The following is a 15,956-nucleotide window of genomic DNA, read 5'->3' as shown; positions in this document are numbered from 1 at the left end:
CCTTGTCATTAAGAGCTCAGTATAAAAGCCTCAGCATGCCCACTAGTGTGATGATCATTTTTATAGCATTTCTTTTTCTTAGTGCCACGTGTAAAATTGGATTTTCAGGATCTTAGACCCTCTCTTAAAATGGGTGGATATCTTCATTTTTCTTTAATGAGAGATTACAAGTAGTTTCCGCAAAACAAAATTATGATGCAAAGGTTTGAAATAAATTCAGTGGAATTTTGGTGTCTAATGTGAGGGTAGGGAAGTGTGGGTAACATTCCAGGGGTGAGTAGGAGTGTTACTCTTTAATTAGGACTTCTCATTGTCAGTCTTCAGTACCAACCTATTAGGAAAGCATACTTTCTCACTGCTAGGTACAAATGCAGAGGCTCAGTAAAGGATAAATCTAGGAAGAGCGTGCCTTTCCTTCTGTTAGCAAGCATAGCTGGATTGCAACAAAACTGTTGGTTTGGAAAGGGTGAAAGCCTTAAATGAACAAATCTAGCTAATGGTGAATGAACTAGGTAGTTAACGTGCATAATTTTAATTTCCTTTGGTTAAAGGTAACCCGTACTTCTTTATCCAGAGACTTGAGAAGTATGATTACAGCGCTAGTTTTCTTGTTTTTGGTTTTGTGTTTTCCTCTTGGTCCCTGATCACTTCGTAGCAAGCTAGAAAACTATGGATTCTACACAGCTCAGCTCTTTGTGAAAGTGGTTTATTTTGGCCACTGGAGAAAGAGGGGATTGAAAAGTCTGGCATCTGTCTATTTCCTGCTCCACAGAAAACGCTGTTCCTATGAAAAGATTGCAAAAGAAGCAGCTGTGAGGAGCTTGGCTCTTAACAGAGAGGATCAGAGCTTTGTACAGGAACTCCCATGAATTGAGACTTTTCATTCTGTTTTATCAGAGTGCATATGTGTCCTATTTCAGGAAAAGTTAAAACAGTCATTTACAAAAGAAAGTCAATCTGTATCCTAAGCATTTTAATAAAAAGTTAAAACAGACTTGCTTTCTTGTGCCATTTATTTTTTCATTTATTTGCGAGGCTTTGTTCTGGGTTTGAATGTGTCTTGACATTTGTTGTTTGTGTGGTGGGGGTGATGAAGCAAAAGTTGTTTCCTACTTGGGGAAAGAAATATTTACAAAGGTTATGAGAGACAGGTTTTGCTACTGGGAGGAAAAAAAAAAGGGCTAGGCCAATTCACACATTTCATCCCAAGTCATAAACTCGAGAGGCTTCGAACATGTGATCCCAGGACTGGTGGTGTGCTTTTTTAGCAAAATCTCACATTAACATGTTACTAAGGACTAGGGCCAGTTTAGCTGTTTACCATTCACCATTTTATACAAAATTGGAGAGATTGGGTTGAATGCTACATTTGTTAAAACAAGGAAAGAAATGAAATGTGTGCTTGTGCATTTACCAGGTTTGTAGGAAGCCTTGTTTTTAGAAAACCCAAATGAGATTCTAAAACTAAAGCAATGGGACAAATAGAATGGAAGCAAAATGCAACAGGTCCTTTTGTCCAAGTATTAAAAGTGTTAGAGGCATCTTGTGATTGAAACGAATGTCCCTGTTACTAAAATGATGCCATGGGTCCTATGTTTATATATAATATCTGTGTCGTTTGAGTCGGAGTGGGACATGAGAAGTACTGACTGAGTCAGTGAGCCCAGCACTCAAGGGGGCTCACCTTGGCTGCCAGCTGTGACTTGGGACTCTTTAATGTGCTGTAAACAGAAAAACCTGACACATCATGGTTCATGCTGGAGGCTTGAGCGTCATTGAGGGAGAATCATGGGACTCCAGAGAGAAAGGAACTCTTAATTGCTAGGAAGTTGGGATAATTAGATTTTCCTGTGATGGAGGTATCTTGGGTGTCACAGAGCCGAAAGAAGACCATGCCTGCTATGTTAGACTGCTTATTTCAGTCTCACCTCATACTATGGTGGGTCATTTAACTTTCTTCAGTAGGCTTACTGGATAAAACAGCATTAGTTTCATCCAGAAATTGAGGCAGAAAGGTTATGTAATTTAAGTAGTAATTGAATCATTTTTGTTAATGCCTGCATAAATAATGCACTACAATCTTCTGGGCTGTTGCCTGTTTTTGTATAACCTGTGTGGGTGGGGTGGGGGGATAAAAGAATGCTGTCTTGTGACATAAAATTCAAATTTCAGTGTCCATAAGGAAACTTGTACCGGAGCACAGCCATCCATTTCCCAGGTTTTGCCTGCTACAGCTGCAGACTTGGGGTGTTGGAGAGTGTCTGGTCCCCAACTGCTGTTCCACTGAGGCTCTGGCCCTTTACTGAAAGAGTGTTGGGCCTCTAACCTAGATACATCCTAGGTGGTGGTTATAAATGTATGGGAAAAATGCACACTGCAAAGTACAGGGTTGTAGAATTGAAAATTTTTACTTCAGTTACTGTTCATAGTTTTAAAGGGCAATTTTACTTTGCGCAAACCCAGTTTTCATCCGTTTTGTCTCAGGCTTTGGCATCGAAGGTGTAGTCCTGTGAGCTGCGTGCTACCTAGTGGATTGCTCTAGGGTTTACTTACAAAATTTCAAATTACTAACTCGGCCAAAGGGCCAAGGATTTCCTTGCCCTTATCAAGCCCGGGGCCAGAAGCTGCTGTTTTAGACCTGAGCGGATACTCAGGTCCTATCACTGCCTGGACAAGTCTAGCCACGTCAGCCCTCATTTCTATTCTTTTTCCTGCAGCCCAACGAACAGCAAAGGTACTCTGTCTTGCCCGAACCCCGTCTCTCGGTAAAACCACACGCCGTCCACTCTCCCTGAGTTTATCCTCCTGGACTGCTTCGGCCCCTAGATGGCACAGGCGGCTAGAACGAACTGGGGCGGGGGGGGGGGGGGGCGGGGGCGGGGAAAGGGACGGGGTCAGCCTGGGCAGCCAGTCAGGGCCCGGCCCTAGCCCAGCCAATGGGGGCGGGCAAGTTGGGGCTTAGCCAATCGGGTCCGACGAGGAAGGCTGGAGTCCGTGTTTGCAGCTCTCGCTTGCAGCTTTGGGTGACGCTGAGTGGGACCCGCGCGGGGCCCGACCGGGAATCTCGGTCTCTCCGTCGTTTCTCTGGAAACCCCGGGTGCACCGTTCTGGAGGCCATGACGCGGCAGTGGGGGCCCTCCATGAGGGCGGCCGAGAAAGCGGGTTGCGTGGTGAGCGCCTCCCGGGCCGGGCAGGCCGAGGCGGACTCGTGGAGCTGCAGCGGAGTGATCCTGAGCCGCGGCCCGGACCTGGTGCTGTGCCACGGGGGCATCTTCACCCCCTTCCTGCGGGCCGGGAGCGCGGCGCTGACAGCGGCCGGCGCCTCCTTCCTGCCCAGCGACAGTTGCGGTGACGACCTGCGCCTGCACGTGCAGTGGGGTCTGGCAGCCGCGAGCCCCACAGGCCGCGCGGAGAGGGGCCGTCCCGGCTTGTGCACGCCCCAGTGCGCCGGTCCGGAGCCCGACCCGCCGGCTCGGCCCCGCGGGCGGCTCCTACAGCCCCCGCGGCCGGCCGAGCTGCTGCTGCTGCTGAGCTGCCCGGCCTTCCGAGCCCACTTCGCGCGCCTCTTCGGGGGCGAGGCGGCCGAGCAGTGGCGCTTCGCGAACGCGGCGCCGGACGACGAGGTGTCGGAGGAGGAGGAGGAGGACCAGCTGAGAGCGCTGGGATGGTTCGCGCTGCTGCGCGTGCGACCCGAGCCGGAGGAAGAGGAGGAGGCGGCGGCGGCGGAGGAGCGCGGGCCGGCCGTGGCCGTGGCGCCTCTCGGGGCCGTGCCCAAGGGCGCGCCGCTGCTGGCCTGTGGCTCCCCGTTCGGGGCCTTCTGCCCCGACATCTTCCTCAACACGCTCAGCCGCGGCGTGCTCAGCAACGCCACCGGTCCGCTGCTGCTCACCGACGCGCGCTGCCTGCCGGGCACCGAGGGCGGCGGCGTCTTCGCTGCGCGGCCCGCGGGGGCGCTCGTGGCGCTGGTGGCCGCGCCCCTCTGCTGGAAGGCCCGCGAGTGGGTGGGCCTCACGCTGCTCTGCGCTGCCGCCCCTCTCCTGCGCGCCGCTCGAGCCGCACTCGGCCGCTTGGGTACCGGCCCCCGCGCCCTGGCCGCCCTCCTGCCGCAGGAGATGGGCGCCCCGTGGGGCCTGCCTCTCCGAGACCCCGGCCCCCCGTGGGCGGCTGCGGCCGTGCTGGTGGAGTGCGGCACCGTCTGGGGCTCTGGAGTGGCGGTGGCGCCCCGCCTTGTGGTGACCTGCCGACATGTGGCCCCTCGGGAGGCGTCCAGGGTCCTGGTGCGCGCCACGCCCCCTAAGTAAGGCCCGCAAGGTTGCCCCAACTCTGCCCGCCCCGGGGGGGTGGGGGTGTCAGATCGTAACTCTGAGGATAATGGAGGCCTTCTGGCGTCACGCTGATGCTTTGACGGTGTAGCGCGGACAGAGACCTGAGTCCCTGCGCTCTTCCTCGGCATTCACAACCTTAGTGTAGGGCGTTCGGGGGGCCTCCTTCTTGGCATGGGGTGAGCGGGGCTTGAGCAAAATGTCAGGCAGCTCTGGATTGGGGGGCAGGGCGGAGTCCCAGCATCCCTGGCTGGGCGGGCATCTTTGAGCACCCTCTCCCAGCTTGAATTCCTTATGAGCTCTGCTGTCTCATAGCCCTGCTCCCACACACACCACTAGGCTCCTTGGAAGGTGACTTCCCCACCCTGTTCTGTCTCCCCTGAGAGGGGTGGTGAGGTCTCAGAGGCCCAGAATGCTGCCTTCCTGGGGTCAGGAGAGGAGCCTCTTAACTCTACTTGATCGCTCTCTTAGATCTTAAGCAGAACTTGCCATCCGGGTAAAAATTACATGTGTGGAGTTACACCTAGTTAGAATGTAGGAGTGGGGCGGAGCCCACAGCCGCACTGGAACAATCTTTGGATGATCCTGGCAGCCAGGTTTGGACTTCAGTCACTTCCGTCTCTGCAGGGAAAGGGCCCTTGCCCTCCTTTCCTTCCTTTTGCCCGGTAGCAGGGACAGCAGCCTTGGCTTCCTGGCTTAGTTTCTAGGATGTGGTCTGTTTCTGTGGACCTCCCAGGTGCCAGACTTAGGCAAGAGCGGAGCGGTATTGCGCCTTTTTGTTAACGCCTGAGGTTCTGTACCCGGCTCAGGCCAGCCTTGCAGCCCAGGCCTTTCCAAATCCCTTTCCAGGGTTAAACACCGCCACCCCCCACCCCCGCACAGCCAGCAGGGCGGCCACGGCGCTATAAGGAAGAGGGTAATGAGGAATTCCAGCAGGAGTGGTAACCACTCCCCCGCGCCTGACAACACACACACTTGTTTCTGGGGAGCCCACGGGGTCTGCTGGAAGCTGTTCCTGCAGAGTATGACAGGGGGCCCCTCTGTGATCCGAGGCAAGCCAGTCTATGCTGCCTCTCCCTGAGTTGACTTGTAAAGTCTTGGAACACAGTCTGGGACACACAGAGCAGAGATGTGCCAGGGTGTATGTATGTATGTAAACAGGGACACAGCGTTGAAATCCTACGTCTGCCCCACCGACTCGCAGGATTGTTTTCCTGCAATGAGACCGTGAAGGAAAACACCGGGAATGTTTGACCTGGCTTCTGCCACTTAACCGCGTGACCTTGAGGAAGTTACTCAACCTCTCTGGGCCTCAGATGTGCCATTTCAAATGGCGATAACACCAGTGCCATTTAGAACCACAAGTGGTTCTTAGGGCTTCGATGGGAACTAAATGAAATGGGGTGCACAGAGCATTAACACCTGAGCCGGCCCACAGCACTCTCCAGGTGTCAGGGGTTAGGAATACGGTGAGACGCAGGGAGCTTACATCAAAGTGTGAAGCTTATGATTGGAAGTACCCCAGGACGGCCGAGGGGTGTGCCCAGAGATGCCTGCCTGGCACGTGTCAGGGCCGACGCCAGACCCCTCAAGTCCGTGACTTCTAGAGTCACTGTTATCCCTTTGCTTCCTTCCAGCGCTGAAGGGTCAGAAAGTTAGCGTGTCACTTTGTTTCCCTTGCTCCCAGGAGTGCCACAATCTGGGGACGTGTCGTGTTTGCCACCCAGGAGACCTGTCCCTATGATGTAGCACTAGTGAGCCTGGAGGAAGACCTACACGATGTCCCCCTGCCGGTACTGGCTGAGCATTTCCAAGAAGGTAAAGGACAGGGTGCTTTGTGGTCTGGGGCGGACCTTAGGAAGCAAAGTGCTGGGCACTCGAACCCTCTAGATCGGGGGCCCGGTTCCCTAGGCGGGCTCCCTGCCTTGCCCCTGGTGGAATGATGACTGTGGCATGAGTCTGGGATGAAGTCAGCCTGCCTTCGGCACTCTGGCTGGGTTGCTCTTGGAGGTTTCCCTGCTTGTGCCCAGCATGCGTCAGGTCCTAGGCATGGTGGGTGTGTGTGTGTGTTGGGGGCGGATGCTAGGGTCCCCGTGAAGGGTAAGGCACATCTTTTTTTCCCCCTGAGGTCCTGCAGCGGTGTCATGTGGAGGGGCTGAGCTCTTCCCGTGGGGACCTGGGGCCGACTCCCTGGAGGCGGGAGTATCTGAGCAGCAGGGAAGGTTGGGACTTTGGAGAGGGCAGGGAGCAGGATGGGGAGCGTGTGAGTCCTGTCAGACAGAGGCGACTCCCTGCCTTCGCCCTCTTTTCTCGCTGGGCAGGAGAAGCTGTCAGCGTGGTGGGCTTCGGCATCTTTGGCCAGGCTTGTGGGCCCTCGGTGACCTCAGGTATCCTGTCCGCTGTGGTACGGGTGGACGGCAGACCGGTGATGCTCCAGACCACCTGTGCCGTGCATGGCGGCTCCAGCGGGGGACCCCTCTTCTCCACCTGCACAGGAGACCTCCTGGGTAAGCAGCCCCTTTGCCCTCTCTCAACCTTGCCCTTGCCGGAGCCTCAGTGCCATTTAGTGAGTGCTGGGCATCCTGCCCCGGGAGCCACCCTTGGCTTGGGACATTGGTGGGCCCGATGCCCAAGAGGCAGTGAGCCAAAGTTGCCAGACGCTTGTGCTCTCGAGGGCGGAGAGGGACAGACGCTGAGCAGGGAGGGAAGAGATCTGAGTCCCGGTTCCTTCTCTGCCTCTAAGCCACCCTGTCACCTCAGGAAAGTCCCCACACCTCGTTGGATCTGTGACACTCAAGAGTTGGATTAGTCCAAGAGTCACAGGTCAAGTGAATGAGTGCGGGAGGGAAGACAGCAGGGAGTGGAGCATCAGGGGTGACGCGGGGTGAACGGCACCCCACTCCAGCACCCCGCGGCCTCCTGACATGGGACTGTGGGGTTAACAGGGCCCAGTTCTGCAGCTGTTCGCTAGCAACTGTGACCCCCCCCTTAAAAAAAAATATGTGGTTGTTCAATCTTTCCATTTTAAAATTTTGGTAATAAAAAACAAAATAGTCCGTCCATTAAAAAAAAAAAAAAAGCCAACTGTGAGCACACGTGGACGCCTCCACCTGCACGCTGGCACCAGGACCCCCGTGGTGCTTCCACTTCCCTTACTTCTGAGGTCATGAGGAACCTCGCCCTGTGCTAGCTAGCGGGAGTGGAATCCCTTACTTCTTCAGCTGTGGAACACATAGTACTGGCGGAATCCCTACCTCACAGCCCCGCGAGAAACAGATTGACCAGCTAGAGCCAGTGTTGAAGTGTGGATGGTTCTCTTTGTCTTGAGCCAGCAAAACTGTTTTCCCAAGTTTCCTAGGCACTTGCCCACAGTCTGTTGCCCACTGTAGAGCAGCCGGCAGACAGCATCTTAGCCAAGTGATGGAGGTTAGCTAGCATCACAGACGTGCCGACAGACCTCCTCCACCTCCCGGTGGGTCGCCCGGAAAAGGGCACGGGACGGTATTCCCAAGCATGTCAGACCTCATGCTTACCGTGAGGAAACACCGGGTGACCCCAGTCTAAGGGACCTTCTACGGCACAGCTGACCCGTGCTCCTCCAAGTGTCAAAGCTACGAACGGTGGGGAAAGAGGGGAACTGATGCAGACAGGAGAAGACTCTAGAGACAGGAGCCAGAGGCTGCCGGGGCCCTGGATTGCATCCCGGAGCAGAGAAAGCTCTCATGGAATCACCGGCAACATCTGAACGCATCCTGTATTTCAGTCACAAGCATTGCTCCAAGAGGTGACTTTCCTGGTTCTGAGGACCGTTTTGCAGTGACGTGAGGAGAAGGTTGGTGAGGGGCAGGCAGGGACTGTACTATTCTGGCAAGGCTCCAGGCTGGGGATGGGCCTCAGCTCCCATCCGTACATCCGTACGTCTGTCCCCCAGCTCACACCCCCTTTCCTCTTTGACCCCTCCACAGGCATTGTGGCCAGCAACACCCGGGACAATAACACGGGTGCCACCTACCCTCACCTGAACTTCAGCATTCCCGTCTCGGTGCTGCAGCCGGCCCTGTGGCGGTATAGGCAGACGGGGGACCTGGATGGCCTCCGCCAGCTGGATAGCGCCACGGAGCCCGTGAAGGTGGTGTGGCGGCTACAGCGGCCCCTGACCAAGGCCCCGCGGAGCAAGCTGTGAGACAGCGTCAGGTTTCTGGAGAGAAGAGCCCCTGTTTTACGCCATAGCAAGCAGCAGCCTTGGGATGCGGACAGGGTGCACCCCCCCCCCACCTTGTTCAGTTCTGGAATTGGGACCAGACCCCATGGGTCTCCAACCTGGCAGCCTGTTTCAGGGTGCCCTTTTGAGCCCTCACCTCAGTCTGCCCACCGGCACTAGACTTAGCTGTGTTATTTCTCCTTCTGGGGAGCCCCGTGTGGGCACACAACAGCCCTGGTCCTGAGAAATAGAGGCCAGCAGAGGGCAGGGCCAGCCCCGGCTTTGCGTCTGTTCTGTCTCCTGATGGCTGCTGGCCGCCAGAGCAGCTGTGTTATTTAGAAACCCTCGGCAGAGAGGCCAGCCCTGACCATCTTTCTGGATCAGCTGCGTCTCTAGGTGGAGTCCCTGAAGGTTAGGATTCATGGGTCTTCATAAGTTGGGTGTCACTGACCTCCAGCGGCACTCTGCCACAGTGCCTTTACTTTCCTGCCCATAAAATGGGCCTCAGGGATCTCATGGGAGTAGAATGTGTCTCGCTGGGGGTTGGGGATAAAGAGGATGTCTAGGAGAAACTCTGCTTCTATATATCAGGTTCTTTTTTCTTCTTTGTTGTAAAAGTTGAATTGGAAGAGGAAACCGCCAGGCACAGAAATATACCTTTTCTGTCCTGCTTTCTTGGCGGGGATGTAAGCTTGGGGGATACTCTCATGCCAGATGGGCCTGGCCTCAGGCCTATGGTGCCAGTCAGCACTGTTCAAGGCTCGCAGCCCCCAGAAGGTGGCGGTCTTGGCCGGGCAGTAAGGGCTTCCAGAGCAGCCAGGATGCATCCAGGCCTATACTAGGCCCGGAGGGTGTGTTGGGGAGTTCAAGGTATGAAGGAGACCATGGCCCCAAGGAGCTAAGACCAGCCTTGCAAGTCAAGAACATGTACTGCATATCCAGGGTCCTGCATGTGTTCCCCCTCAGGAAAAGACTGTGAAGTCATTGACAGGTTGAATGCCATTGTGGGCGTGGTGACTGGGGGACTAACTCTAAGCCAAGAGAATCGCCGGGAATACTTCATTTCCAGCATCTGCCTGTTGAGTGTCAACTGGACAACAAAAACTCCTGCGATGGTTGTTCTCCTCTTCACAGCTTCAGAATGGTCCAGACGCCAAAGTTAGCTTGAGAGAAACCCCATAGTAAAGTAGTGGCAGCAGGGGGTGAGGGCTGGGGGCTGAGTTAGCTGGGCGTGGGAGGGGAATATTCCTTCTAGTGGGTACCAAGGAGCTCGGCATTCTGGGGAGACTGGTGTGTCAGCCCATTAGTGCGATGGGCTGTGTCCTAGGGCCTTAGGGAGAGGGGATCAGGTAAGGTCTCCTCAAGGTGTCTTAGGAGCTGAACGCTGAGAGGAGAGTAGGTCTTCACGTGATGGCGTGGACACAGGGTGTTCAGTTAGAGAGCAGCAGGAACTGGGACAAGGAAGTGTGAGCCGTGTGTGTTCTAGGCAGTGCTAAGTGGAGGGGAATTCGAAAGGAGCAGGATGGTGGGCTGGGGAACCACCTCCATGGGGCCAGGTCGGGGAGAAGGCTGAAGCAGGACGGGTGGGCATGGAGGAGACCCAGTGATGGGACAGGAGCCAGGACAACACCGAGAGAGAAAGGGCAGATGCGCCTGCGTTTCTTGACGAGGACAGCAATACAGCTGATGAGTTTGGGGGCAAGATGTTTCCTCGGGGTGTCTGTGGGACCTCAAGTGGAGAAATACAGTGGGCTGTTGAGTAAGGAGATGAGTCAGGATAAAGCAGGATCCCCCCACCCCCAGCTCAGCGGCTTCAGACAATAGAAGTTTATGTGGAGTCGAAAGTAGCAGACCTGACCAGCCAGGAAGGGAAGGGGGCTCTGGTGCAGGGGTGGTCGAGGGACTGAGGCTCCTTCCCTCTGGTCCCGCAGAGTCCTCTGCCATGTCTGCTCCAACTGGCGGGTGGATGGGGGAAGAGACAGATCTAGTCCTGCTTCTTTTTCTTCTACCTTTTTTATTTATTTTTTTAGATTTTATTTATTTGAGCGAGAGAGGGTATGAGCCCTGGGGAGGAGTAGAGGGAGAGGGAGAAGCAGACTCCCCGCTGAGCAGGGAGCCTGATGTGGGATGCGATCCCAAGACACTGAGATCATGACCTGAGCCCAAGGCAGATGCTTCACCAACGGAGCCACCCAGGCACCCCAATTCCTGCTGCTTTTTTTAAAAAATAATTTTATTTTGAAACAATTTAACATGCAGTAAGGTTGCAAGAATTCCCAGACACCCTTCACCTAGACACCCCATTCCACTTTTGCCAAACGCCCCTGTGACGTTCTTTGTAAAAAAAGGTCTGGGGGCGCCTGGGTGGCTCAGTGGGTTAGGCCGCTGCCTTCGGCTCAGGTCATGATCTCAGGGTCCTGGGATCGAGTCCCGCATCGGGCTCTCTGCTCAGCGGCGAGCCTGCTTCCCTCTCTCTCTCTCTCTCTCTGCCTGCCTCTCTGCCTAGTTGTGATTTCTCTCTGTCAAATAAATAAATAAAATCTTTAAAAAAAAAAAAAAAAAAAAAAAAAAGGTCTGATTTGGGATAATGAGTTACACCTACTCACTATGGCTTTGATTCCCCCCTTTACCTGGAGCACTTCCTCCCTCTTTCCTGAGTCTGATGCCCTTGATCTTCCTAAAGGAAACAGAGAATGTGCCTGAGCCTGAGTCTGTCCAAGCTTCCTCCTGATCAGATTCAGGATATGCCTCTTTGGTGGGGTGATCACATTAGTGATGTCGTCTTCTTATTGTGACCTACTGGGGGGTACGGACATATATTTGTGCTATTACAGATGATAATGTCAGTCATTTGAGTAAGACAGCACCTGCGAGGTTTCTCTGCCCTAAAGGTCCCCCCCTTTGTAATTAATAACTATTTTGTGGTGAATCACTTTAAATGATATAAATCCACTGTTCCTTACCCCACTTTCACCCACGATGTTTATCACCCATTTATGTCTGTTGGCTGGATAACCTTAATCATTGCAAAATGGTTCTTTATTTTCACTATTCCTCTGACATTTATTAGCGGGCATTCTGATGTAAGAGCTTTCCCTTACATTTGTTTAATTGTACCTGTTTGGACTCATGGATTCATATTTTCTTCTATGGATTATAATCTATTATTGTCATTATTTATTTCGATGCTGAAATTGTCTGTTGCTTTTGTCTATGTGCTTTGAGGCCGAAGTTGTCTGTTGGCTGGTGGGATCTCCTTCAAACTAGCTTCTCTGTTCCTTCTTTCGGCATCTTCCCATTGTTCTTTGAGCACAGCCTTCCAAACAAAAATGTGCTGGGCTTGCCTTGTACTTTCCCTGGAGCCAGACATTTCTCCAGGGTTCTGACTACTGGAAAATGGTGTTTAGAAGCCAAGATCTAGGTACAAGGTGTGCTTATGGTTCTGAGGTGTTGCTGCTTCTGGGGTAGACCCTCCATCTGTATATGTTTCGGTCTCTGTATATGGTAAGCCTTGAGTTACCACCAAGAGTACTGATTTGTATTAAATGCCACAAGGTTCCTTCTTGCTCTCCCCTATTCCTATGTGTTCTCCCTCCTGTCGGTGAGAAATACAGGTACTTGCTTGCTCCATCCCCTGCATGTGGCCGATCTTCTGACCCCCTTGGGCTGCCTCTGCCCATGCTCTGATGCCCTTCTCATATGGACCACCATTACCGCTCCCCACAAATCTACCCACTGATTTTTTTTTTTTTTTCATACTTCACTGGTGATGTAGGAAAGACATTAGGGATCAAAGCCAACAGCTAAGAAAGAATTCTTGAGACATCTTTGGTACAAAAAAGGTGGTTTTATTACAGCACAGGGACAGGACCCATGGGCAGAAAAAGCTGCACCGGGGTCATGAGGAGTGGCCCGTTATAGACTTTCAAATTGGGAGGGGGTTAGAGATAGCATGAGTCTCTAAGGAATTTGGAAGCAAGGTTTCCAGGACCTTGAGGGGGCTAGTCATTGTTGGGGAAAAGTCATTTATTACCATTTAATAAAACCCGAGTCATGAAACCCTTCAGATGTATATCCGTGGGCCAATTCCCTGGGTGAGGGGAGGGAGTGATTGCCAACACATATCTAGGTGGTTTAGAGATAAAGGAAATTTCTAAAGGAAATTTTATATGTTAAAGTAGACTTACAGGATCGGTGGGGGGTGGGGGTTCGGGATAGGATTGTCTTTTGCCCTCAGCAAAGTATTAAGATCGAGGCAGTTGTGTCCCTAGAGGAATGTCATTCTGCCTATTGGCTGTTGGGAGCTCCTTCAAACTAGCTTCTCTGTTCCCTCTTTTGGCATCTTCCTGTAAGGGCCTGGTTGGCCAGAGGGAGTCATTTTGTGTTTATGTAGTGAACTTAGATTGACCCCACCCCTCCCAGAGGAACTTACTTGCAAAGCCTAGATACAAGGGCAGGTCAGGCCAGGTGAAGACATCCAATCAGTGGGGAGCACATATATCTACTAGGGTAAATTGAAATTCAATTGGCCACCTCTGTGTTACCTAGCAGTTTTTTTCTGTGTGTGGCAGACCTAGCATGACTGTGCAGTTTTCTCTGTGTATTGCAATCCCATTGGCCACCTGTGTGTGGGCGGGGCTCAACCACCTCTATAAAAACTGTAAAAAAAAGTGAGGCTGCAGGGAGAGATAGCAGGCGGAGTCAGAGTAGCTGGTAGGGGAGCCATTGGGAGCAGCCTCAGCAGCCTGGTCACCTCAGCAGCGGCCTTGCCAGCTGGGCGGCGGCCTCGCCAGAGAGCAACACTGCCGGAGCATCATCATGGGGAAGCCGCCTTGTCATCATCTGGAAGCGGCCTCATCAGGGAGCAGTGCCACCAGGAGTACCGTCGTTGGGTAGGGGAGCCATGGGGTAGCAGCCGTTGTCGGGTAGGGGGAGTCGTGGGGTAGGGGGAATCGTCAGGTAGGGGGAATCATCGGGTAAGGGAAGTAATCGGGGTTGGTGTCCTGGTCGTCGTCGCCTCTTTGTAAGAGACAGCCCTGACTGGTCGGTTTGATTTTCGATGCTTGGCGCGAAATAAAGCTTTGCTTGACTTTCGCTTTGTGTCGGTCTCATTCCTTTGATCACGGACCCTAACACTTCCCATGGTTTTTGGAGCACCGCCTTACATGGGCTGTAGGTAGGAAGGAAATTTAATAATTTTTCTTCTGCCTTTGTTTCCTACATCAATTAGGAAGAGGGAAGGAAGCCACCTTTGCTTCTTAACTGCTTCAGACCAGAAGTGATGCATCTCATTACTGTTCACTGTCCTTCAGCCAGAATTGGCCCCCACCCAGAAGCAAGGGGCAGGTGGGAAATGTCCCTGGCTGGGCAGAAGCTCCCTGGCAGGACCCCCACACCACAGAAGGACCTCTGGCTGAGCTGCTGACCCTGCCAAACTGGGTCTTACTTTAGTGCTGCCTTAGAAACAAAGACTCACTTCTACCTAAATAAAAACAGGTTTAGTGTTCAGAACCTTGTGGACAGGTGCCAGAAACCTCCTCAACCTGGGGAGGCTCTAGGGGCCACTAGGGATACGTGAGGATCCGGCATCCTCTCTGCTTTGTTCCTCCTCTTCCGGCCTCCTCTGCACGCAGGGTCTGTCCTTCGTTGTAAGTACAGTTTGCATTTGGCCATCCAGACCTTTCTGGCCCTTCTGTCCAGGCCCTTTGACCTCTAGCTCTCCTTATCACACACCCCGTTTTCAAAATTCCCTCCATAAATGCCCAAGGGACCAGATGTCTGATTGGACCCATTGTCCTCTCAGGTCTTGCAATGGCTGGGTTCCTGGGCTGGGGTGGGGGGTGGTGGGGTGGAGAAGCCCTGCACGGCTGTCTGCGTTGTACATGAGGCTGGATGCAGGCTCAGTGAAGGGCCTGGGGCTGCCAGTGTTAACAGGACAGAGGCAGAGTCCGAGCCTGCCAGGGGGCCAAGAAGAGACAAGCAGAGGTGCAGGAAGAAAACCAGGGAAGCTAAGACCTAGCTTACCAGCATCCCTCGTACTCCTGGGTATGTGCTAGACTGTGTTTCCTGGCCCCTTGCACAGCGGGTGTGTCCATGAGTTCCAGCTCACAGAATGAGAGCAGAAGGGAGGCATACCATTCCAGGCCTGCGTATAACAACAACCTCTTCGCTCTCACCCCCTCCCCTTGATGGGAATGGAGGGGACTCCTAAAAGAGGTCAGAAGCCACTTGTTAAAGATGGCCTCTGGCTGGCTGGTTCCAGGATGACTCTGTGTGAAGCAGGGGGCAGCTTCACGAACCTGTCCACTGGCCTGGTACTGACACCCAGCAAGAAATGCCCTTCTGTTGAATTTGAGCCATTCAGTTCGGGGGTCCAGATGGCCCAGCAGTAGAATTCTACCCTTGTGAATACAGTGTTTCCACAGCTGGAAGCACTATAACCAAACCACATTCTGGGGGAGAGAAGAGGAAACAGGGAATTTCCCCCTGTTCTTTGAGGCTTATACATTTCGCTGGAAATACAGGAGCAAAAGGAAAGTACTTACCAGGCTCGCCAGAGTTAAGGGTTGCCTCTTCCTCAAGTAGGGGTCCTGCCTCTCTTTCACCTGGTCCCTGAATTGACCCCAGGACCTTGGAGCTCCTCCCAGCCCTGGGACCTGGCAGTAAAGCCACCTGTTACCTGTCAGGAAATATGGGCTCATCATGGCCTTCTCTTAGGTTCTGGGATGCTAAACAATCTGCCCGCCCTTCCTACTAATCATTAAAGTTCCATAAGACTGCCAGGGTTTCCAGCATTCAAACCCGTACCTTCCTAACTGACTCTGACCCTTGCAAATTCAAAGACAAAAGTCTTCTGTTAGGCAGGGAGCCCTGATTTTCAGTTTCATGGCTCTGGGCCCTGTTGGGTAGGAGGAGAGGAGTGGTGTGGGGTGAATGGCCTGGGGAATTGCATATGGGTTTTTTTTTTTTTTTTTTTGGAATGACGAAATGCCCTGGAATTAGGCAGTGGTGAATTTTGCACAGTGTAACACCACTGAATTGTATACTTAAAAGGGGGAATTTTATGGTATGTGACTTATCCCTTAATTAAAAAAAAAAACATTCATTTTTTGATTGTGTGGGAGCAATGCCAGATGCCAGGGATCCACAGTCCAGCAAAGCAAGGTCTCTGTCCCCCAAAAGCAGGTCAAATGTGCTTGTTGTCCTCCTTAGCATCAGAGTTTAAATCTCAGCCCTACTTTTCTCAAGGGGTGTCAGGAGGCAAAAGAGGAGATTAAAAGCTATTTGGAAGTTTGCAAAGTCTAGGACAAGTGCAAGGCTTGGGGCATCCATGCCGTGGCTCTCGTATGGTTCCTCGAAGGCCAGCATCAGGACAGGCCGGACAAGGAGCCCTCTGTGTGGTTGCTTTTCTGTGGCCCCAAGGGCTGAGAGAA

General features: G+C 53.1%; 1 protein-coding gene across 2 annotated transcripts; it reads left to right on the top strand.

Moving 5' to 3' along the window:
• Nucleotides 1–3,002: 3,002 nt before the first annotated feature.
• TYSND1 (trypsin like peroxisomal matrix peptidase 1) lies at nucleotides 3,003–10,624 on the top strand. Of its 2 annotated transcripts, XM_046027182.1 has the most exons (4): nucleotides 3,003–4,297; nucleotides 6,010–6,140; nucleotides 6,644–6,829; nucleotides 8,288–10,624. In XM_046027182.1, exons 1-4 carry the CDS (start codon nucleotides 3,117–3,119, stop codon nucleotides 8,503–8,505), a joined length of 1,716 nt encoding a protein of 571 aa, XP_045883138.1. In that variant the 5' UTR covers nucleotides 3,003–3,116; the 3' UTR covers nucleotides 8,506–10,624. The 2 variants fall into 2 exon arrangements, with proteins under 2 accessions (XP_045883138.1, XP_045883139.1); XM_046027183.1 differs by lacking the exons at nucleotides 6,644–6,829; nucleotides 8,288–10,624 and having other exon boundaries at nucleotides 5,960–6,134.
• Nucleotides 10,625–15,956: the final 5,332 nt, after the last annotated feature.

This window comes from Meles meles, chromosome 13 (assembly GCF_922984935.1).
Source record: "Meles meles chromosome 13, mMelMel3.1 paternal haplotype, whole genome shotgun sequence".
Lineage (NCBI taxonomy): Eukaryota > Metazoa > Chordata > Mammalia > Carnivora > Mustelidae > Meles > Meles meles.
This window is presented reverse-complemented; position numbering and strand designations above follow the sequence as displayed.

Excerpts from the sequence above, each read along its gene's own strand:
- TYSND1 (XM_046027182.1), top strand. The coding sequence starts at position 3,117 with ATGACGCGGCAGTGGGGGCCCTCCATGAGGGCGGCCGAGAAAGCGGGT. Across the intron at positions 4,298-6,009 it reads GTGCGCGCCACGCCCCCTAA|GAGTGCCACAATCTGGGGAC; the intron begins GTAAGGCCCGCA and ends CCTTGCTCCCAG. Across the intron at positions 6,830-8,287 it reads CTGCACAGGAGACCTCCTGG|GCATTGTGGCCAGCAACACC; the intron begins GTAAGCAGCCCC and ends ACCCCTCCACAG.